Here is a 24,979-nt window from a genome sequence, read left to right on the forward strand (position 1 = left end):
CCTGCCGGTTATTTTACAAAATTCCCAAGATTAAAATAATTCCTCAAGGCTATGGAGTATAAAATAAAAATATGTTTATATATATCGATTTAGCCCAGAAAATGTCTACAGTCTTAAAAAGCCCTTGTGAAGCCCTTATTTACTGTCTGTAATAAAATGGCTTACCGGATCCCATAGGGAAAATGACAGCTTCCAGCATTACATCGTCTTGTTAGAATGTGTCATACCTCAAGCAGCAAAAGTCTGCTCACTGTTCCCCCAACTGAAGTTAATTCCTCTCAACAGTCCTGTGTGGAACAGCCATCGATTTTAGTAACGGTTGCTAAAATCATTTTCCTCTTACAAACAGAAATCTTCATCTCTTTTCTGTTTCAGAGTAAATAGTACATACCAGCACTATTTTAAAATAACAAACTCTTGATTGAATAATAAAAACTACAGTTAAACACTAAAAAACTCTAAGCCATCTCCGTGGAGATGTTGCCTGTACAACGGCAAAGAGAATGACTGGGGAAGGCGGAGCCTAGGAGGGATCATGTGACCAGCTTTGCTGGGCTCTTTGCCATTTCCTGTTGGGGAAGAGAGTGTCCCACAAGTAAGGATGACGCCATGGACCGGACACACCTATGTTGGAGAAATAGGTAATACAATTTTCTTTTTCCATTTATTTCTCAACGTATCAGATATTGCAAATAGACACAGTTAAGATAAAGAAGTCTTAATGTATAGAGAAATAAGATTTATAGCAAAAATTGATATTTCATATACAAAAATAACATAAAGGAACAATTTTCCATACATTTTATACTCTGTAGTTACTATAACAAGCCATTGAGAAAATATTAATGTGAAACCAATTTTACAGTACAGTGTCCCTTAAAGTACCGACTGGGCAAGAGTAAAACAGTAAAGGAAAATAGCATGATGCATGATACAAATAATATATGGAAATAATGGTTAGTATGAGTTAAATTACAGTTATCCTGACTCAAGCTTAAGGAACTTAGTAGAAAACATTTTTTTTAAAGTAGTAACATACAACGTTGGGAGGTGAAGAAAAAAAAATATAATTTATGCTTACCTGATAAATTCATTTCTCCTGTAGTGTAGTCAGTCCACGGGTCATCCATTACTTATGGGATTATATCTCCTCCCTAACAGGAAGTGCAAGAGGATCACCCAAGCAGAGCTGCTATATAGCTCCTCCCCTCTACGTCATATCCAGTCATTCGACCGAAACCAAACGAGAAAGGAGAAACTATAGGGTGCAGTGGTGACTGGAGTTTAATTAAAATTTAGACCTGCCGTAAAAAACAGGGCGGGCCGTGGACTGACTACACTACAGGAGAAATGAATTTACCAGGTAAGCATAAATTATATTTTCTCCTGTTAAGTGTAGTCAGTCCACGGGTCATCCATTACTTATGGGATACCAATACCAAAGCTAAAAGTACACGGATGACGGGAGGGACAGGCAGGATCTTTACACAGAAGGAACCACTGCCTGTAAAACCTTTCTCCCAAAAACAGCCTCCGAAGAAGCAAAAGTGTCAAATTTTTAAAATTTGGAAAAAGTATGAAGTGAAGACCAAGTTGCAGCCTTGCAAATCTGTTCAACAGAGGCGTCATTCTTAAAGGCCCAAGTGGAAGCCACAGCTCTAGTAGAATGAGCCGTAATCCTTTCAGGAGGCTGCTGTCCAGCAGTCTCATAGGCTAAACGTATTATGCTACGAAGCCAAAAAGAGAGAGAGGTAGCCGAAACTTTTTGACCTCTCCTCTGTCCAGAATAAACGACAAACAGGGAAGAAGTTTGACGAAAATCTTTAGTTGCCTGCAAATAAAATTTCAGGGCACGGACGACGTCCAGATTGTGCAGAAGTCGTTCCTTCTTTGAAGAAGGGTTAGGGCACAATGATGGAACAACAATCTCTTGATTGATATTCTTGTTAGTGACTACCTTAGGTAAGAACCCAGGTTTAGTACGCAGAACTACCTTGTCTGAATGAAAAATCAGATAAGGAGAATCACAATGTAAGGCCGATAACTCAGAGACTCTTCGAGCCGAGGAAATAGCCATTAAAAACAGAACTTTCCAAGATAACAGCTTGATATCAATGGAATGAAGGTTCAAACGGAACACCTTGCAGAACGTTAAGAACTAAGTTTAAGCTCCACGGCGGAGCAACAGTCTTAAACACAGGCTTAATCCTAGCCAAAGCCTGAACGTCTGGAACTTCTGCCAGACGTTTGTGTAAAAGGATAGACAGAGCTGAAATCTGTCCCTTTAACGAACTAGCAGATAAACCCTTTTCTAAACCTTCTTGTAGAAAAGACAATATCCTAGGAATCCTAACCTTACTCCATGAGTAACTCTTGGATTCGCACCAATATAAGTATTTACGCCATATTTTATGGTAAATTTTCCTGGTAACAGGTTTCCTAGCCTGTATTAAGGTATCAATCACTGACTCCGAGAATCCCCGCTTTGATAGAATCAAGCGTTCAATCTCCATGCAGTCAGCCTCAGAGAAATTAGATTTGGATGTTTGAAAAGACCCTGAATCAGAAGGTCCTGTCTCAGAGGCAGAGACCATGGTGGACAGGACGACATGTCCACTAGATCTGCATGCCAGGTCCTGCATGGCCACACAGGCGCTATTAGAATCATCGATGCTCTCTCCTGTTTGATCCTGGCAATCAATCGAGGAAGCATCGGGAAGGGTGGAAACACATAAGCCATGTTGAAGACCCAAGGTGCTGTCAGAGCATCTATCAGTACCGCTCCCGGGTCCCTGGACCTGGATCCGTAACAAGGAAGCTTGGCGTTCTGGCGAGACGCCATGAGATCCAGATCTGGTTTGCCCCAATGATGAAGCAGTTGGGCAAACACCTCCGGATGAAGTTCCCACTCCCCCGGATGAAAGGTCTGGCGACTTAGAAAATCCGCCTCCCAGTTCTCCACGCCTGGGATGTGGATCGCTGACAGGTGGCAAGAGTGAGACTCTGCCAAGCAAATTATCTTTGAGACTTCCATCATCGCTAGGGAACTCCTTGTTCCTCCTTGATGGTTGATGTAAGCCACAGTCGTGATGTTGTCCGACTGAAACCTGATGAACCTCAGAGTTGCTAACTGAGGCCAAGCCAGAAGAGCATTGAAAATTGCTCTTAATTCCAGAATGTTTATTGGAAGGAGTCTCTCCTCCTGAGTCCATGATCCCTGAGCCTTCAGAGAATTCCAGACTGCGCCCCAACCTAGAAGGCTGGCGTCTGTTACAATCGTCCAATCTGGCCTGCGGAAGGGCATCCCCTTGGACAGATGTGGCCGAGAAAGCCACCATAGAAGAGAATCTCTGGTCTCTTGATCCAGATTTAGCAGAGGGGACAAATCTGAGTAATCCCCATTCCACTGACTTAGCATGCACAATTGCAGCGGTCTGAGATGCAGGCGCGCAAAAGGTACTATGTCCATTGCCGCTACCATTAAGCCGATTACCTCCATGCACTGACGGGTGTTGAATGGAATGAAGGACACGGCAAGCATTTAGAAGTTTCGATAACCTGTCCTCCGTCAGGTAAATTTTCATTTCTACAGAATCTATAAGAGTCCCTAAGAAGGGAACTCTTGTGAGTGGCAATAGAGAACTCTTTTCTACGTTCACCTTCCACCCATGCGACCTTAGAAATGCCAGAACTAACTCTGTATGAGACTTGGCAGTTTGGAAACTTGACGCTTGTATCAGAATGTCGTCTAGGTACGGAGCTACCGCTATGCCTCGCGGTCTTAGTACCGCCAGAAGAGAGCCCAGAACCTTTGTAAAGATTCTTGGAGCCGTAGCTAACCCGAAGGGAAGAGCTACAAACTGGTAATGCCTGTTTAGGAAGGCAAATCTTAGATACCGGTAATGATCCTTGTGAATCGGTATGTGAAGGAAGGCATCCTTTAAATCCACTGTGGTCATGTACTGACCCTCTTGGATCATGGGTAAGATGGTTCGAATAGTTTCCATTTTGAACGATGGAACTCTTAGGAATTTGTTTAGGATCTTTAAGTCCAAGATTGGTCTGAAGGTTCCCTCTTTTTTGGGAACCACAAACAGATTTGAATAGAATCCTTGCCCGTGCTCCGACCGCGGAACTGGGTGGATCACTCCCATTAGTAAGAGGTCTTGTACACAGCGTAGAAACGCCTCTTTCTTTATCTGGTTTGCTGATAACCTTGAAAGATGAAATCTCCCTTGTGGAGGAGAAGCTTTGAAGTCCAGAAGATATCCCTGAGATATGATCTCCAACGCCCAGGGATCCTGGACATCTCTTGCCCAAGCCTGGGCGAAGAGAGAAAGTCTGCCCCCCCACTAGATCCGTTTCCGGATCGGGGGCCCTCACTTCATACTGTCTTAGGGGCAGCAGCAGGTTTTCTGGCCTGCTTGCCCTTGTTCCAGGACTGGTTAGGTTTCCAGCCCTGTCTGTAGCGAGCAACAGTTCCTTCCTGTCTTGGAGCGGAGGAAGTTGATGCTGCTCCTGCCTTGAAGTTACGAAAGGCACGAAAATTAGACTTAGCTTGTTCATAATCTCATCCAATGGAGCTGTGCTAAGGGTTTCTTCCAGAGACTCAAACCAGAATGCCGCCGCAGCAGTGACAGGCGCAATGCATGCAAGGGGTTGTAATATAAAACCTTGCTGAACAAACATTTTCTTAAGGTAACCCTCTAACTTTTTATCCATTGGATCTGAAAAAGCACAGCTATCCTCCACCGGGATAGTGGTGCGCTTAGCCAGAGTAGAAACTGCTCCCTCCACCTTAGGGACCGTCTGCCATAGGTCCCGTGTGGTGGCGTCTATTGGAAACATTTTTCTAAATATAGGAGGGGGTGAAAAAGGCACACCGGGTCTATCCCACTCCTTGTTAACAATTTCTGTAAGCCTTTTAGGTATAGGAAAAACATAATTTATGTAAGAACTTACCTGATAAATTCATTTCTTTCATATTAGCAAGAGTCCATGAGCTAGTGACGTATGGGATATACATTCCTACCAGGAGGGGCAAAGTTTCCCAAACCTCAAAAATGCCTATAAATACACCCCTCACCACACCCACAATTCAGTTTAATGAATAGCCAAGAAGTGGGGTGATAAAAAAGTGCGAAAGCATATAAAATAAGGAATTGGAATAATTGTGCTTTATACAAAAATCATAACCACCCCAAAAAAAGGGCGGGCCTCATGGACTCTTGCTAATATGAAAGAAATGAATTTATCAGGTAAGTTCTTACATAAATTATGTTTTCTTTCATGTAATTAGCAAGAGTCCATGAGCTAGTGACGTATGGGATAATGATTACCCAAGATGTGGATCTTTCCACGCAAGAGTCACTAGAGAGGGAGGGATAAAATAAAGACAGCCAATTCCTGCTGAAAATAATCCACACCCAAAATAAAGTTTAATGAAAAACATAAGCAGAAGATTCAAACTGAAACCGCTGCCTGAAGTACTTTTCTACCAAAAACTGCTTCAGAAGAAGAAAATACATCAAAATGGTAGAATTTAGTAAAAGTATGCAAAGAGGACCAAGTTGCTGCTTTGCAAATCTGATCAATCGAAGCTTCATTCCTAAATGCCCAGGAAGTAGAAACTGACCTAGTAGAATGAGCTGTAATCCTTTGAGGCGGAGTTTTACCCGACTCGACATAGGCATGATGAATTAAAGATTTCAACCAAGATGCCAAAGAAATGGCAGAAGCTTTCTGGCCTTTTCTAGAACCAGAAAAGATAACAAATAAACTAGAAGTCTTTTGGAAAGACTTAGTAGCTTCAACATAATATTTCAAAGCTCTAACAACATCCAAAGAATGCAATGATTTCTCCTTAGAATTCTTAGGATTAGGACATAATGAAGGAACCACAATTTCTCTACTAATGTTGTTAGAATTCACAACTTTAGGTAAAAATTCAAAAGAAGTTCGCAACACTGCCTTATCCTGATGAAAAATCAGAAAAGGAGACTCACAAGAAAGAGCAGATAATTCAGAAACTCTTCTGGCAGAAGAGAATGCCAAAAGGAACAAAACTTTCCAAGAAAGTAATTTAATGTCCAATGAATGCATAGGTTCAAACGGAGGAGCTTGAAGAGCCCCCAGAACCAAATTCAAACTCCAAGGAGGAGAAATTGACTTAATGACAGGTTTTATACGAACCAAAGCTTGTACAAAACAATGAATATCAGGAAGATTAGCAATCTCTCTGTGAAAAAGAACAGAAAGAGCAGAGATTTGTCCTTTCAAAGAACTTGCGGATAAACCTTTATCTAAACCATCCTGAAGAAACTGTAAAATTCTCGGAATTCTAAAAGAATGCCAAGAAAAATGATGAGAAAGACACCAAGAAATATAAGTCTTCCAGACTCTATAATATATCTCTCTGGATACAGATTTACGAGCCTGTAACATAGTATTAATCACAGAGTCAGAGAAACCTCTTTGACCAAGAATCAAGTGTTCAATCTCCATACCTTTAAATTTAAGGATTTGAGATCCTGATGGAAAAAAGGACCTTGCGACAGAAGGTCTGGTCGTAGCGGAACAGTCCACGGATGGCAAGAGGCCATCCGGACAAGATCCGCATACCAAAACCTGTGAGGCCATGCCGGAGCTACCAGCAGAACAAACGAGCATTCCTTCAGAATCTTGGGAGATTACTCTTGGAAGAAGAACTAGAGGCGGAAAGATATAAGCAGGATGATACTTCCAAGGAAGTGATAATGCATCCACTGCTTCCGCCTGAGGATCCCAGGATCTGGACAGATACCTGGGAAGTTTCTTGTTTAGATGAGACGCCATCAGATCTATTTCTGGAAGCTCCCACATTTGAACAATTTGAAGAAATACCTCTGGGTGAAGAGACCATTCGCCCGGATGCAACGTTTGGCGACTGAGATAATCCGCTTCCCAATTGTCTATACCTGGGATATGAACCGCAGAGATTAGACAGGAGCTGGATTCCGCCCAAACCAGAATTCGAGATACTTCTTTCATAGCCAGAGGACTGTGAGTCCCTCCTTGATGATTGATGTATGCCACAGTAGTGACATTGTCTGTCTGAAAACAAATGAACGATTCTCTCTTCAGAAGAGGCCAAGACTGAAGAGCTCTGAAAATTGCACGGAGTTCCAAAATATTGATCGGTAATCTCACCTCCTGAGATTCCCAAACTCCTTGTGTCGTCAGAGATCCCCACACAGCTCCCCAACCTGTGAGACTTGCATCTGTTGAAATTACAGTCCAGGTCGGAAGCACAAAAGAAGCCCCCTGAATTAAACAATGGTGATCTGTCCACCATGTTAGAGAGTGTCGTACAATCGGTTTTAAAGATATTAATTGAGATATCTTTGTGTAATCCTTGCACCATTGAATCAGCATACAGAGCTGAAGAGGTCGCATGTGAAAACGAGCAAAGGGGATCGCGTCCGATGCAGCAGTCATAAGACCTAGAATTTCCATGCATAAGGCTACCGAAGGGAATGATTGTGACTGAAGGTTTCGACAAGCTGAAATCAATTTTAGACGTCTCTTGTCTGTTAAAGACAGAGTCATGGACACTGAATCTATCTGGAAACCCAGAAAGGTTACCCTTGTCTGAGGAATCAATGAACTTTTTGGTGAATTGATCCTCCAACCATGATCTTGAAGAAACAACACAAGTCGATTCGTATGAGATTCTGCTAAATGTAAAGACTGAGCAAGTACCAAGATATCGTCCAAATAAGGAAATACCACAATACCCTGTTCTCTGATTACAGACAGAAGGGCACCGAGAACCTTTGTAAAAATTCTTGGAGCTGTAGCTAGGCCAAACGGCAGAGCCACGAACTGGTAATGCTTGTCCAGAAAAGAGAATCTCAGGAACTGATAATGATCTGGATGAATTGGAATATGCAGATATGCATCCTGTAAATCTATTGTGGACATAAAATGCCCTTGTTGAACAAAAGGCAAGATAGTCCTTACAGTTACCATTTTGAACGTTGGTATCCTTACATAACGATTCAATATTTTTAGATCCAGAACTGGTCTGAAGGAATTCTCCTTCTTTGGTACAATGAAGAGATTTGAATAAAACCCCATCCCCTGTTCCAGAACTGGAACTGGCATAATTACTCCAGCCAACTCTAGATCTGAAACACAATTCAGAAATGCTTGAGCTTTCACTGGATTTACTGGGACACGGGAAAGAAAAAATCTCTTTGCAGGAGGTCTCATCTTGAAACCAATTCTGTACCCTTCTGAAACAATGTTCTGAATCCAAAGATTGTGAACAGAATTGATCCAAATTTCTTTGAAAAAACGTAACCTGCCCCCTACCAGCTGAGCTGGAATGAGGGCCGCACCTTCATGTGGACTTAGAAGCAGGCTTTGCCTTTCTAGAAGGCTTGGATTTATTCCAGACTGGAGATGGTTTCCAAACTGAAACTGCTCCTGAGGATGAAGGATCAGGCTTTTGTTCTTTGTTGAAACGAAAGGAACGAAAACGATTATTAGCCCTGTTTTTACCCTTAGATTTTTTATCCTGTGGTAAAAAAGTTCCTTTCCCACCAGTAACAGTTGAGATAATGGAATCCAACTGAGAACCAAATAATTTGTTACCCTGGAAAGAAATGGAAAGTAGAGTTGATTTAGAAGCCATATCAGCATTCCAAGTTTTAAGCCATAAAGCTCTTCTAGCTAAAATAGCTAGAGACATAAACCTGACATCAACTCTGATAATATCAAAAATGGCATCACAGATAAAATTATTAGCATGCTGAAGAAGAATAATAATATTATGAGAATCATGATCTGTTACTTGTTGCGCTAAAGTCTCCAACCAAAAAGTTGAAGCTGCAGCAACATCAGCCAAAGATATAGCAGGTCTAAGAAGATTACCTGAACACAGATAAGCTTTTCTTAGAAAGGATTCAATTTTCCTATCCAAAGGATCTTTAAACGAAGTACCATCTGACGTAGGAATAGTAGTACGTTTAGCAAGGGTAGAAATAGCCCCATCGACTTTAGGGATTTTGTCCCAAAATTCTAATCTGTCAGACGGCACAGGATATAATTGCTTAAAACGTTTAGAAGGAGTAAATGAATTACCCAATTTATCCCATTCTCTGGAAATTACTTCAGAAATAGCATTAGGAACAGGAAAAACTTCTGGAATAACCACAGGAGATTTAAATACCTTATCTAAACGTTTAGAATTAGTATCAAGAGGACCAGAATCCTCTATTTCTAAAGCAATTAGTACTTCTTTAAGTAAAGAACGAATAAATTCCATTTTAAATAAATATGAAGATTTATCAGCATCAATCTCTGAGACAGAATCCTCTGAACCAGAAGAGTCATCAGAATGATGATGTTCATTTAAAAATTCATCTGTAGAGAGAGAAGTTTTAAAAGATTTTTTATGTTTACTAGAAGGAGAAATAACAGACATAGCCTTCTTGATGGATTCAGAAACAAAATCTCTTATGTTATCAGGAACATTCTGCACCTTAGATGTTGAGGGAACTGCAACAGGCAATGGTACATTACTAAAGGAAATATTATCTGCTTTAACAAGTTTGTCATGACAATTAATACAAACAACAGCCGATACACTTAGCTTTGGTAGTTCCAGCACTAGACAGCGATTTTCCTGAAGTATCTTCTGACTCAGATGCAACGTGAGACATCTTGCAATATGTAAGAGAAAAAACAACATATAAAGCAAAATTGATCAAATTCCTTAAATGACAGTTTCAGGAATGGGAAAAAATGCCAATAAACAAGCTTCTAGTAACCAGAAGCAAAGAAAAAATGAGACTGAAATAATGTGGAGACAAAAGCGACGCCCATATTTTTTGGCGCCAAATAATACGCCCACATTATTTGGCGCCTAAATGCTTTTTGGCGCCAAAAATGACGCCACATCCGGAACGCAGACATCTTTGGCGCAAAAGGACGTCAAAAAATGACGCAACTTCCGGCGACACGTATGACGCCGGAAACAGAAAAGATTTTTTGCGCCAAAAAAGTCTGCGCCAAGAATGACGCAATAAAATGAAGCATTTTCAGCCCCCGCGAGCCTAACAGCCCACAGGGGAAAAAAGTCAAATTTTTAAGGTAAGAAAAAATGATTGATTCAAATGCATTATCCCAAATATTAAACTGACTGACTGAAAATAAGGAATGTTGAACATTCTGAGTCAAGGCAAATAAATGTTTGAATACATATATTTATAACTTTATAAATAAAGTGCCCAACCATAGCTTAGAGTGTCACAGAAAATAAGATTTACTTACCCTAGGACACTCATCTACATGTTTGTAGAAAGCCAAACCAGTACTGAAACGAAAATCAGCAGAGGTAATGGTATATAAATAAGAGTATATCGTCGATCTGAAAAGGGAGGTAAGAGATGAATCTCTACGACCGATAACAGAGAACCTATGAAATAGACCCCATAGAAGGAGATCACTGCATTCAAATAGGCAATACTCTCCTCACATCCCTCTGACATTCACTGCACGCTGAGAGGAAAACCAGGCTCCAACTTGCTGCGGAGCGCATATCAACGTAGAATCTAGCACAAACTTACTTCACCACCTCCATAGGAGGCAAAGTTTGTAAAAACTGAATTGTGGGTGTGGTGAGGGGTGTATTTATAGGCATTTTTGAGGTTTGGGAAACTTTGCCCCTCCTGGTAGGAATGTATATCCCATACGTCACTAGCTCATGGACTCTTGCTAATTACATGAAAGAAAACGTCAGTACACGCCGGTACCGCAAAATATTTATCCAGCCTACATACTTTCTCTGGAATTGCAACCGTGTTACAATCATTCAGAGCCGCTAATACCTCCCCTAGTAATACACGGAGGTTCTCAAGCTTAAATTTAAAATTTGAAATGTCTGAATCCAGTTTACTTGGATCAGATCCGTCACCCACAGAATGAAGCTCTCCGTCCTCATTTTCTGCAAATTGTGACGCAGTATCAGACATGGCTCTATTATTATCAGCGCACTCTGTTCTTATTCCAGAGTGATCGCGTTTACCTCTTAATTCTGGCAATTTAGATAGTACTTCAGTCATAACATTAGCCATGTCTTGCAAAGTGATTTGTATTGGCCGCCCTGATGTACTTGGCGCCACAATATCACGCACCTCCTGAGCGGGAGGCGAAGGTACTGACACGTGAGGAGAGTTAGTCGGCATAACTTCCCCCTCGTTGTCTGGTGATATTTTTTTCACATATAAAGTTTGACTTTTATTCAAAGTAACATCTATACATTGAGTGCACAAATTTCTATTGGGCTCCACATTGGCCTTTAAACATAGTGAACAAACAGCTTCATCTGTGTCAGACATGTTTAAACAGACTAGCAATAACACTAGCAAGCTTGGAAAAAAACTTTTAAATAAATTTACAAGCTATATAAAAAACGCTACTGCGCCTTTAAGAAACATAAAAATGGGACACAGTTGAATTAACAATGAACCATAATATGTTAAAACAACCAAATTTTAACAGAAAATGTATAAAGTTAGCAGAGAATTGCACCCACAAGCAAAAGGATGATTAACCCCTTAATACCCAAAACGGATAACAGTTGAAATAATAAACGTTTTTTTATCACAGTCAAACACACTGTCACAGATCTGCTGTGACTGATTACCTCCCTCAAAACTAGTTTTGGAGACCCCTGGGCTCTGTAGAGACGTCCTGGATCATGGAGGAAGAAATAGGAAGACTGTGACTAAATTTTTACTGCGCAATAAAGCGCTAAAATAGGCCCCTCCCACTCATATTACAACAGTGGGGAAGCTCAGTAAACTGTTTTTATTCAGAAACAAACGACAGCCATGTGGTAAAAATCATGCCCATAAAGTTTTATCACCAAGTACCTCAGAAAAAACGATTAACATGCCAGTAAACGTTTTAAAAATGAAAATTATGAAGTGTTATTAATAAGCCTGCTACTAGTCGCTTTCACTGCAGTGCAGGCTCAAATATTACTTTAATATAGACAGTATTTTCTTAGTGAAATTCCATTCCCCAGAAATACCTCAGAGTATACATACATACATATCAGCCTGATACCAGTCGCTACTACTGCATTTAAGGCTGCACTTACATTACATCGGTATTAGCAGTTTTTTCTCAGTCAATTCCATTCCTTAGAAAATAATTTACTGCACATACCTCCTTGCAGGTGGGCCCTGCATGCTATCCCCTGTTCTGAAGTTACCTCACTCCTCAGAATGGCCGAGAACAGCAAGTGGATCTTAGTTACGACCGCTAAGATCATAGACAAACTCAGGTAAATTCTTCTTCTAATGCTGCCTGAGAAGAAACAACACACTCCGGTGCCGTTTAAAATAACAAACTTTTGATTGAAGAAATAAAAACCAAGTTTAACACACCACAGTCCTCTCACACGTCCTATCTATAGTTAGGTGCAAGAGAATGACTGGGTATGACGTAGAGGGGAGGAGCTATATAGCAGCTCTGCTTGGGTGATCCTCTTGCACTTCCTGTTAGGGAGGAGATATAATCCCATAAGTAATGGATGACCCGTGGACTGACTACACTTAACAGGAGAAAATACAGACATAAGGAATCGATTATACAGAAAAAAAAATATTTAGTTCATTATACAGAGACAATAACTTTTTCTTTAGCAGAAGCACACACATTATCATAAATGTGCAAATAGAACCTTAATTTACATAGGTCCTCAGAAGAGAGCCCAAGAATTAGAAATGACCATTGTTGAATGACATAAGGCTCTATGGCACGGGTGCTATCATTATTTGTTAAGTCGAAATAGCACTTGGAACAGTTCAGCTTAAAATTAGGGATAGACCAATATATCGGACCGGACGATTTTTAGGGACGATATTTGGAATTTCTGAAATATCGGTATCGGCCAGAAACATACCAAAATTACCGATATGGAGGAAATCAAAAGAAATTTAGCTCTATGTACTTCAGGGAAACTATGTAGTTTTAAGTGACACAAATCATCACACAAATCATCTATAGCATATATAAGATGGACATAACATCAAATCAGTTACCAACTACCATACCACCAATGGCAGGCCTGTAGATGGACTTGCATAAACAAACATATATAATTTGTGAAATGGAAAATGTAATCTTTAAGTGGCACTTAAAGCTACATAGTTTCCCTGAAGTACACAGGCTAAATTACTTTTCATTTGCTCATAGGGGGTCAGCAATACATAAAATCAATCTGCTTGCTAATTGCTGTCACAAATAGAACATTATTTGTTGCATTCTGATAAATTTTACAAATTTGCAAAACATTTCACTATAGCTGCTATATTTGACCGATTTTTTAATTTCAAATACGTTATTTTCCCCTTTCATGGGTATATAAAAGAACTTTTAAAAACAGAATTTATGTTTACCTGATAAATTACTTTCTCCAACGGTGTGTCCGGTCCACGGCGTCATCCTTACTTGTGGGATATTCTCTTCCCCAACAGGAAATGGCAAAGAGCCCAGCAAAGCTGGTCACATGATCCCTCCTAGGCTCCGCCTACCCCAGTCATTCGACCGACGTTAAGGAGGAATATTTGCATAGGAGAAACCATATGGTACCGTGGTGACTGTAGTTAAAGAAAATAAATTATCAGACCTGATTAAAAAAACCAGGGCGGGCCGTGGACCGGACACACCGTTGGAGAAAGTAATTTATCAGGTAAACATAAATTCTGTTTTCTCCAACATAGGTGTGTCCGGTCCACGGCGTCATCCTTACTTGTGGGAACCAATACCAAAGCTTTAGGACACGGATGAAGGGAGGGAGCAAATCAGGTCACCTAAATGGAAGGCACCACGGCTTGCAAAACCTTTCTCCCAAAAATAGCCTCAGAAGAAGCAAAAGTATCAAACTTGTAAAATTTGGTAAAAGTGTGCAGTGAAGACCAAGTCGCTGCCCTACATATCTGATCAACAGAAGCCTCGTTCTTGAAGGCCCATGTGGAAGCCACAGCCCTAGTGGAATGAGCCGTGATTCTTTCGGGAGGCTGCCGTCCGGCAGTCTCGTAAGCCAATCTGATGATGCTTTTAATCCAAAAAGAGAGAGAGGTAGAAGTTGCTTTTTGACCTCTCCTTTTACCGGAATAAACAACAAACAAGGAAGATGTTTGTCTAAAATCCTTTGTAGCATCTAAATAGAATTTTAGAGCGCGAACAACATCCAAATTGTGCAACAAACGTTCCTTCTTTGAAACTGGTTTCGGACACAGAGAAGGTACGATAATCTCCTGGTTAATGTTTTTGTTAGAAACAACTTTTGGAAGAAAACCAGGTTTAGTACGTAAAACCACCTTATCTGCATGGAACACCAGATAAGGAGGAGAACACTGCAGAGCAGATAATTCTGAAACTCTTCTAGCAGAAGAAATTGCAACTAAAAACAAAACTTTCCAAGATAATAACTTAATATCAACGGAATGTAAGGGTTCAAACGGAACCCCCTGAAGAACTGAAAGAACTAAGTTGAGACTCCAAGGAGGAGTCAAAGGTTTGTAAACAGGCTTAATTCTAACCAGAGCCTGAACAAAGGCTTGAACATCTGGCACAGCTGCCAGCTTTTTGTGAAGTAACACAGACAAGGCAGAAATCTGTCCCTTCAGGGAACTAGCAGATAATCCTTTTTCCAATCCTTCTTGAAGGAAGGATAGAATCTTAGGAATCTTAACCTTGTCCCAAGGGAATCCTTTAGATTCACACCAACAGATATATTTTTTCCAAATTTTGTGGTAAATCTTTCTAGTTACAGGCTTTCTGGCCTGAACAAGAGTATCGATAACAGAATCTGAGAACCCTCGCTTCGATAAGATCAAGCGTTCAATCTCCAAGCAGTCAGCTGGAGTGAAACCAGATTCGGATGTTCGAACGGACCCTGAACAAGAAGGTCTCGTCTCAAAGGTAGCTTCCAAGGTGGAGCCGATGACATATTCACCAGATCTGCATACCAAGTCCTGCGTGGCCACGCAGGAGCTATCAAGATCACCGACGCCCTCTCCTGATTGATCCTGGCTACCAGCCTGGGGATGAGAGGAAACGGCGGGAACACATAAGCTAGTTTGAAGGTCCAAGGTGCTACTAGTGCATCCACTAGAGCCGCCTTGGGATCCCTGGATCTGGACCCGTAGCAAGGAACTTTGAAGTTCTGACGAGAGGCCATCAGATCCATGTCTGGAATGCCCCACAGCTGAGTGACTTGGGCAAAGATTTCCGGATGGAGTTCCCACTCCCCCGGATGCAATGTCTGACGACTCAGAAAATCCGCTTCCCAATTTTCCACTCCTGGGATGTGGATAGCAGACAGGTGGCAGGAGTGAGACTCCGCCCATAGAATGATTTTGGTCACTTCTTCCATCGCTAGGGAACTCCTTGTTCCCCCCTGATGGTTGATGTACGCAACAGTTGTCATGTTGTCTGATTGAAACCGTATGAACTTGGCCCTCGCTAGCTGAGGCCAAGCCTTGAGAGCATTGAATATCGCTCTCAGTTCCAGAATATTTATCGGTAGAAGAGATTCTTCCCGAGACCAAAGACCCTGAGCTTTCAGGGATCCCCAGACCGCGCCCCAGCCCATCAGACTGGCGTCGGTCGTGACGATGACCCACTCCGGTCTGCGGAATGTCATCCCTTGTGACAGGTTGTCCAGGGACAGCCACCAACGGAGTGAGTCTCTGGTCCTCTGATTTACTTGTATCTTCGGAGACAAGTCTGTATAGTCCCCATTCCACTGACTGAGCATGCACAGTTGTAATGGTCTTAGATGAATGCGGGCAAAAGGAACTATGTCCATTGCCGCTACCATCAAACCGATCACTTCCATGCACTGCGCTATGGAAGGAAGAGGAACGGAATGAAGTATCCGACAAGAGTCTAGAAGTTTTGTTTTTCTGGCCTCTGTCAGAAAAATCCTCATTTCTAAGGAGTCTATTATTGTTCCCAAGAAGGGAACCCTTGTTGACGGAGATAGAGAACTCTTTTCCACGTTCACTTTCCATCCGTGAGATCTGAGAAAGGCCAGGACAATGTCCGTGTGAGCCTTTGCTTGAGGAAGGGACGACGCTTGAATCAGAATGTCGTCCAAGTAAGGTACTACAGCAATGCCCCTTGGTCTTAGCACAGCTAGAAGGGACCCTAGTACCTTTGTGAAAATCCTTGGAGCAGTGGCTAATCCGAAAGGAAGCGCCACGAACTGGTAATGCTTGTCCAGGAATGCGAACCTTAGGAACCGATGATGTTCCTTGTGGATAGGAATATGTAGATACGCATCCTTTAAATCCACCGTGGTCATGAATTGACCTTCCTGGATGGAAGGAAGAATAGTTCGAATGGTTTCCATCTTGAACGATGGAAACTTGAGAAACTTGTTTAAGATCTTGAGATCTAAGATTGGTCTGAACGTTCCCTCTTTTTTGGGAACTATGAACAGATTGGAGTAGAACCCCATCCCTTGTTCTCTTAATGGAACAGGATGAATCACTCCCATTCTTAACAGGTCTTCTACACAATGTAAGAATGCCTGTCGTTTTATGTGGTCTGAAGACAACTGAGACCTGTGGAACCTCCCCCTTGGGGGAAGTCCCTTGAATTCCAGAAGATAACCTTGGGAGACTATTTCTAGCGCCCAAGGATCCAGAACATCTCTTGCCCAAGCCTGAGCGAAGAGAGAGAGTCTGCCCCCCACCAGATCCGGTCCCGGATCGGGGGCCAACATTTCATGCTGTCTTGGTAGCAGTGGCAGGTTTCTTGGCCTGCTTTCCCTTGTTCCAGCCTTGCATTGGTCTCCAAGCTGGCTTGGCTTGAGAAGTATTACCCTCTTGCTTAGAGGACGTAGCACCTTGGGTTGGTCCGTTTCTACGAAAGGGACGAAAATTAGGTTTATTTTTTGCCTTGAAAGGCCGATCCTGAGGAAGGGCGTGGCCCTTACCCCCAGTGATATCAGAGATAATCTCTTTCAAGTCAGGGCCAAACAGCGTTTTCCCCTTGAAAGGAATGTTAAGTAGCTTGTTCTTGGAAGACGCATCAGCCGACCAAGATTTCAACCAAAGCGCTCTGCGCGCCACAATAGCAAACCCAGAATTCTTAGCCGCTAACCTAGCCAATTGCAAAGTGGCGTCTAGGGTGAAAGAATTAGCCAATTTGAGAGCATTGATTCTGTCCATAATCTCCTCATAAGGAGGAGAATCACTATCAACCGCCTTTATCAGCTCATCGAACCAGAAACATGCGGCTGTAGCGACAGGGACAATGCATGAAATTGGTTGTAGAAGGTAACCCTGCTGAACAAACATCTTTTTAAGCAAACCTTCTAATTTTTTATCCATAGGATCTTTGAAAGCACAACTATCCTCTATGGGTATAGTGGTGCGTTTGTTTAAAGTGGAAACCGCTCCCTCGACCTTGGGGACTGTCTGCCATAAGTCCTTTCTGGGGTCGACCATAGGAAACAATTTTTTAAATATGGGGGGAGGGACGAAAGGAATACCGGGCCTTTCCCATTCTTTATTAACAATGTCCGCCACCCGCTTGGGTATAGGAAAAGCTTCTGGGAGCCCCGGCACCTCTAGGAACTTGTCCATTTTACATAGTTTCTCTGGGATGACCAACTTGTCACAATCATCCAGAGTGGATAATACCTCCTTAAGCAGAATGCGGAGATGTTCCAACTTAAATTTAAATGTAATCACATCAGGTTCAGCTTGTTGAGAAATGTTCCCTGAATCAGTAATTTCTCCCTCAGACAAAACCTCCCTGGCCCCATCAGACTGGGTTAGGGGCCCTTCAGAAATATTATTATCAGCGTCGTCATGCTCTTCAGTATCTAAAACAGAGCAGTCGCGCTTACGCTGATAAGTGTTCATTTTGGCTAAAATGTTTTTGACAGAATTATCCATTACAGCCGTTAATTGTTGCATAGTAAGGAGTATTGGCGCGCTAGATGTACTAGGGGCCTCCTGAGTGGGCAAGACTCGTGTAGACGAAGGAGGGAATGATGCAGTACCATGCTTACTCCCCTCACTTGAGGAATCATCTTGGGCATCATTGTCATTGTCACATAAATCACATTTATTTAAATGAATAGGAATTCTGGCTTCCCCACATTCAGAACACAGTCTATCTGGTAGTTCAGACATGTTAAACAGGCATAAACTTGATAACAAGGTACAAAAAACGTTTTAAAATAAAACCGTTACTGTCACTTTAAATTTTAAACTGAACACACTTTATTACTGCAATTGCGAAAAAACATGAAGGAATTGTTCAAAATTCACCAAATTTTCACCACAGTGTCTTAAAGCCTTAAAAGTATTGCACACCAAATTTGGAAGCTTTAACCCTTAAAATAACGGAACCGGAGCCGTTTTGAACTTTAACCCCTTTACAGTCCCTGGTATCTGCTTTGCTGAGACCCAACCAAGCCCAAAGGGGAATACGATACCAAATGACGCCTTCAGAAAGTCTTTTCTAAGTATCAGAGCTCCTCTCACATGCGACTGCATGCCATGCCTCTCAAAAACAAGTGCGCAACACCGGCGCGAAAATGAGGCTCTGCCTATGCTTTGGGAAAGCCCCTAAAGAATAAGGTGTCTAAAGTGCCTGCCGATATTATTATATCAAAATACCCAGATAAAATGATTCCTCAAGGCTAAATATGTATTTAATAATGAATCGATTTAGCCCAGAAAAAGTCTACAGTCTTAATAAGCCCTTGTGAAGCCCTTATTTACGATCGTAATAAACATGGCTTACCGGATCCCATAGGGAAAATGACAGCTTCCAGCATTACATCGTCTTGTTAGAATGTGTCATACCTCAAGTAGCAAGAGACTGCTCACTGTTCCCCCAACTGAAGTTAATTGCTCTCAACAGTCCTGTGTGGAACAGCCATGGATTTTAGTGACGGTTGCTAAAATCATTTTCCTCATACAAACAGAATTCTTCATCACTTTTCTGTTTCTGAGTAAATAGTACATACCAGCACTATTTCAAAATAACAAACTCTTGATTGAATAATAAAAACTACAGTTAAACACTAAAAAACTCTAAGCCATCTCCGTGGAGATGTTGCCTGTACAACGGCAAAGAGAATGACTGGGGTAGGCGGAGCCTAGGAGGGATCATGTGACCAGCTTTGCTGGGCTCTTTGCCATTTCCTGTTGGGGAAGAGAATATCCCACAAGTAAGGATGACGCCGTGGACCGGACACACCTATGTTGGAGAAAAAATGATAGCTCAGGCACAGCAATTAAATGTCAACAACAACAAACCTTGAGTAGAAAGCTATGCAGTATAGGAGACTAGTATGAATATTCTCTAGCAGTGAATAACAATGCTCTAACCATTAGGTGGCGGTGTTACACATGTATAAAACTGCTCATAAGGGACATAAAAAAACTTATAGTCCACTCCTCAGTACCAGGGAAGGTATTTGCAATCCAGTAAATATATGAGCGAATTAATAATTAAAGCAAATAAATAAATCTAGCACTGAAATTCCAGCATGTCCTTTCTTTCACTGTCAAGGGGCAGTATATACTGTATATATTTTTATTTTATTTTTTAAACTTTACTTTTAACCCTCATCTGTACTGAAGAAATCGTGTAGTATCTAGCTTTGTAGTAGTGACTTTAATTTAAATTTTTTATCAGTGTGCAGTTTAAAAGGGATTATGCCATTTTTCTATGTTTTGGGAAGCAATTTAATAAGTTAAATTTTCAAGTACTTTTAATGTTTAAAATTAATAAGCATGTTCAGTTTATATGAAATTGTTTAGGAGGTGTGGCATTCAAAAAATGTTTTTGTAATAATTTAAAGTGCAATGTGCATGCAGCCACTAACAATAATAAATGCACATGAAAAAAGAAAGGACTAATGATAATATTCAAAAGTCAAAGAATGGAAAGGCCGCACCAATGCAAATTTATTTAACCAGTCTTGTATTTATTGTGAGAACCAAAAGTAACACTTATCACCATTTATTGAAACCAAATGTTTGCTAAGTATCACATCACCACTAATAATAAAGGATATAAACACAGATAGAATCGGTTAGCAAGGTAGCCACAATATAGGAAGCACTTAGTGCAAAAAGCACGCTCCCAAACCAGCTAAACTGATGTATTGAAAGTTCCTTTTGCAGCAAAAATTAAGAGCACTTAGTGCAAAAGCACGCTCCAAAATTTGATAACAAGGGTATGATGATATTTGACACGGAAAATGTCCACATCCAACTGTTAGAATACTTTGGTGCATTTATATCAATTGTGGATCAGTCCCAAAAGGAATAATACTTGTATGCAGCGGTTGATGTAAAAGATGTAAAAGAATAACCCCACTTGCAAAAGTACCATATAACTTTATGATCCATCCACCGGTATAAGGGAAGCTGATGACATCACCAATTAGCACTTTTGTGAATTCTCTTGAAACTTAAGAAGTTCCATGGTAATGCTGTGCCAGGTGATCAAAGGTATCCAAGAGATCTTGTATCGCAACAACACCCTTTTTGCTGCTTTTGACGTTTTTATCCAAAGTGCAATACTTTATAGCTGAATATCAACCAGAGCAGTCTTCACCAAACAAACACCATGTGTATAATGCCAGATGACACGTTTCGCCCCTCCCACTTTGGGTTTGGCCAGGGCTTCGTCAGATAGCTGTCAGCGAGCCTAAACAGCTCTTTTATATCCTCCACACATCTTCTTTTATGCTTTCTTAAAGCCATATCACATACTTATTGGTGATGAAAACTCTTTGAAAATATATATTAGAAGGACTAGTTACGTAGAGAGTGGCAACAACTTGGCAATGATATAATTTTTAAACAAATACATTTGTATTGTTACATTTTCTGTTTTAACAGGTAAAAAAACAGCAAGAACAAAAATAAAAATAAACAAACAACATGTGCTTGGCAAACACGTTTTAACAAATGTATGCTTACTATAGGAAACAGGCATATTCTATTTTTTCATTTAACCCCTTAGGGGCTAAGCTTTGCAATCTATACATCCATTTTGATTCTTGTTGGAGAAGAATTTTGTCATAATTACCACCTCTTCTCTTTAATTTGGGATGCTCTATGCCTATCATTTTTAAACAGGTGTAATTCGCATCATGACACACTGCAAAATGTCTAGCCACTGGACTATCAAATACCTTGTGTTTTATGTAATTTCTATGCTTTTACCCTATCTTTCAGCTCTCTGCCAGTTTTCCCAATATAATATTTGGGGCAAGAACAGGACAATAAATAAATGACCCCTGATGTATTGCAAGTTATCCACTGTCTAATTTTAAACGTTTTGTTTGGATCAGTACCAAAAGTTTTGTTTTTTTGTATGACTGCAGTACGTGCACTTACCACAAGGGTGACACCCAACTCTTTGTTGTAAACTGCTTAACCAGTTTTCTGGGTACAACCTTCTTTTAGAATGTACAAGGTTATCTCTGAGACTAACTGCTCTTTTTGCAGTTAACAAGGGATAGGGAGAGAGAAAGTTATGCAGTGCTCTATCAGTATGCAAAATGTGCCAACGTTTACGCATTATGTGCTGCAACTTACCCCAATGACAATTATAAGGGGTTATTAAATGCACCATTTCAGCTTCATCAATTTTTTTGCATTTTGCTCCATAGAGCATATTTTGTCTATCAGTCAAGCGTGCTCTGACCCAAGCTTTTCTAATACGTCTATTTGAATATCACCTTACCCTAAACCGGCCAGCAAGTTCTGCTGCTTGTCTTTCAAAAGAGGCTTCAGTGGAGCAGTTTCGTTTAAGACGTAGAAACTGCCCCACTGGGATGCCATCCTTTAATTTATTTGGGTGATGATGGAGCAAACTATTTGTGGCAGTATCTTTACGAAATACCTCGGTATGTATTGCCCCATTCTGTTTTTTGATTTTTAAATCTAAAAAAGTTATTGATTCTTTGCTCACTTGGTGAGTCAGGAAAATGTTATGAGGATTTTTGTTTAGTTCTGCCACAAAAGTCTCCAGATCCTCTACAGTGCCATTCCACAAGATGAGGATGTCATCCACATAGCGTAACCATAGGAGCACATGTGCGTCCACCCATTCTGACATACTGCGAAAGACATCTCGCAGTTCCCAGAGGCCAAGATGTAAACAGGCATAGGTGAGCGCACACGTAGCTCCCACGGCCATTCCACTAATCTGCTTGAAAAATCTTCCATCAAAATGTAAAAATATTGTTAGTCAGAACAAAGTTAAGAAATTTCAAAACTAATTTGGTATGTTGTTGTACTACTTTTCCCCTCAATTCCAAAAAGTATCTGGCAGCTGCCAGACCCACACTATGTGGAATTGAGGAATAAAGAGATTCCACATCTAGTGACACAAAATGAACATTTTCACTAATTTCACGTTATAGAGTTTATGCAAGACATCGTTTGTGTCTTGTACGTATGAACTCAAAGTAGGTAAAAATGGTTTCAAACAAATTGTCTATATATTTACTTATACCTTCAGTAGGACCCCCCACCCCGGAAACAATTTGCCTCCCCGGGGGGTTTTTTTAAAAATATTTTTATGCAATTTTGGAATGCAGTAAAAGGTTGGTATAACTGCAAAAGAATTGAGTAAAAAATCAAATTCCTTTTTAGAGATAAGTCCAGACAACCGAGCATCATTTAACATAAAACCAAGTTCATCACAAGACTTATAAAAAGACTGACTGTTGTGTGACTTTCATGTACTGTAATGGATCATCATCATAATAACTGTTTGACTTGTCTAATGTAAAAGTCTTGGTCCATAAGGACAACATTACCGCCCTTGTCGGATTGTTTTATGATTATGTCAGTTGTACTGGAAAGTTCTCTTAATGCTTGTCTTTGTGATTTAGTGAGATTATCTTCAACTATACCTGTATACATTATTTGCTCAATATCAGCTTCCACACATTTAACAAAGGTGATACAAGGGGAGGTACAGAATATCACAGGCAGAGAGGGATAGGCAGGAGCAGGGGACCCAGAGGTGGGTGGGACGACAGAGTGCTAACAAGGAATCAGAGGAGACAACCTCGTTATTAGGAGCACCCCCTCCCCAGAAAGACAAGTTGACAGTAGACAATTTGTCCAAATTTAAATTGACTTTATGTCATATTGAAGTTTTGGAGAAGGGATTATCCTGCTGCCCCTCCACAGGTTCAGATACATTTGAATTTATAAAAGACTTACATCTATTTGCACGTAAGTTAACTCTCAAAAAGATAATGAATAAAGAAGGTAAAAACATAACTTTGGATACAAAAGAGGATGCAGAAACTAAAAACCTTAGCATCCTTAATTGGAAAGGAGGAAGAAATTGTGCCCCCTCAGAATATATCAATTAGGTCTGATTTAAAACCTAAATCCAAATATATGCCTCAATTATCTTTAGCCCCTAGTGTCTTATGTCCATTGTTAAATGGGTGGAAGCTGATATTGAGCAAATAAATAAATAAAATATACCGAGGTATTTTGTAAAGATACTGCCACAAATAGTTTGCTCCATGCCACCAGTCATCACCCAAATAAATTAAAGGATGGCATCCCAGTGGGGCAGTTTCTACGTCTTAAACTAAACTGCTCCACTGAAGCCTCTTTTGAAAGACAAGCAGCAGAACTTGCTGGCCGGTTTAGGGAAAGGGGATATTCAAATAGAAGTATTAAAAAAGCTTGGGTCAGAGCACGTTTGACTGATAGACAAAATATGCTCTATGGAGCAAAATGCAAAAAAAGTGATGAAGCTGAAATGGTGCATTTAATAACCCCCTTATAATTGTCACTGGGGTAAGTTGCAGCACATAATGCATAAACATTGGCACATTTTGCATACTGATAGAGCACTGCATAACAGAATTTATGCTTACCTGATAAATTACTTTCTCTTGCGGTGTATCCAGTCCACGGCTTCATCCTTTACTTGTGGGATATTCTCATTCCCTACAGGAAGTGGCAAAGAGAGCACACAGCAGAGCTGTCCATATAGCTCCCCCTCTAGCTCCGCCCCCCAGTCATTCGACCGAAGGTTAGGAGAAAAAGGAGAAACCATAGGGTGCAGTGGCGACTGTAGTTTAAACAAAAAATAAAATTATTTACCTGACTTAATTGCCAGGGCGGGCCGTGGACTGGATACATCGCAAGAGAAAGTAATTTATCAGGTAAGCATAAATTCTGTTTTCTCTTGCAAGGTGTATCCAGTCCACGGCTTCATCCTTTACTTGTGGGATACCAATACCAAAGCTTTAGGACACGGATGAAGGGAGGGAACAAGACAGGTACCTTAAACGGAAGGCACCACTGCTTGCAAAACCTTTCTCCCAAAAATAGCCTCCGAAGAAGCAAAAGTATCGAATTTGTAAAATTTGGCAAAAGTATGAAGTGAAGACCAAGTCGCTGCCTTACAAATCTGTTCAACAGAAGCCTCATTCTTGAAAGCCCAAGTGGAAGCCACAGCTCTGGTAGAATGAGCAGTAATTCGTTCAGGAGGCTGCTGGCCAGCAGTCTCGTAAGCCAACCTGATGATGCTTTTCAGCCAGAAGGAAAGAGAGGAGGCAGTCGTTTTCTGACCTCTCCTCTTACCAGAATAAATGACAAACAAGGACGATGTTTGTCTGAAGTCCTTAGTTGCTTGTAAATAGAATTTTAAAGCACGAACCACATCAAGATTGTGAAGCAGGCGTTCCTTCTTTGACGATGGGTTAGGACACAGAGAAGGAACTATTATTTCCTGGTTAATGTTTTTGTTAGAAACAACCTTAGGAAGAAAACCAGGTTTGGTACGCAACACAACCTTATCTGCGTGAAACACCAGGTAAGGTGAATCACACTATAAAGCAGACAATTCTGAAACTCCTCGAGCAGAAGATATAGCTACCAAAAACAAAACT

The 24,979-nt window shown here is 40.9% G+C and overlaps 1 protein-coding gene across 1 annotated transcript in view; it reads right to left on the reverse strand.

Annotated features, from left to right (window-relative positions):
• Positions 1 to 24,979, reverse strand: part of NCAPG (non-SMC condensin I complex subunit G) — a 526,604-nt gene that overhangs the window by 421,879 nt on the left and 79,746 nt on the right. Inside the window, exon 10 of the mRNA XM_053700289.1 lies at positions 21,788 to 22,270. Within this exon, the coding sequence (XP_053556264.1) occupies positions 21,788 to 22,270 (483 nt within the window). The remainder of the gene's footprint in view (positions 1 to 21,787; positions 22,271 to 24,979) is intronic.

Source organism: Bombina bombina, chromosome 2, assembly GCF_027579735.1.
Source record: "Bombina bombina isolate aBomBom1 chromosome 2, aBomBom1.pri, whole genome shotgun sequence".
NCBI lineage: Eukaryota > Metazoa > Chordata > Amphibia > Anura > Bombinatoridae > Bombina > Bombina bombina.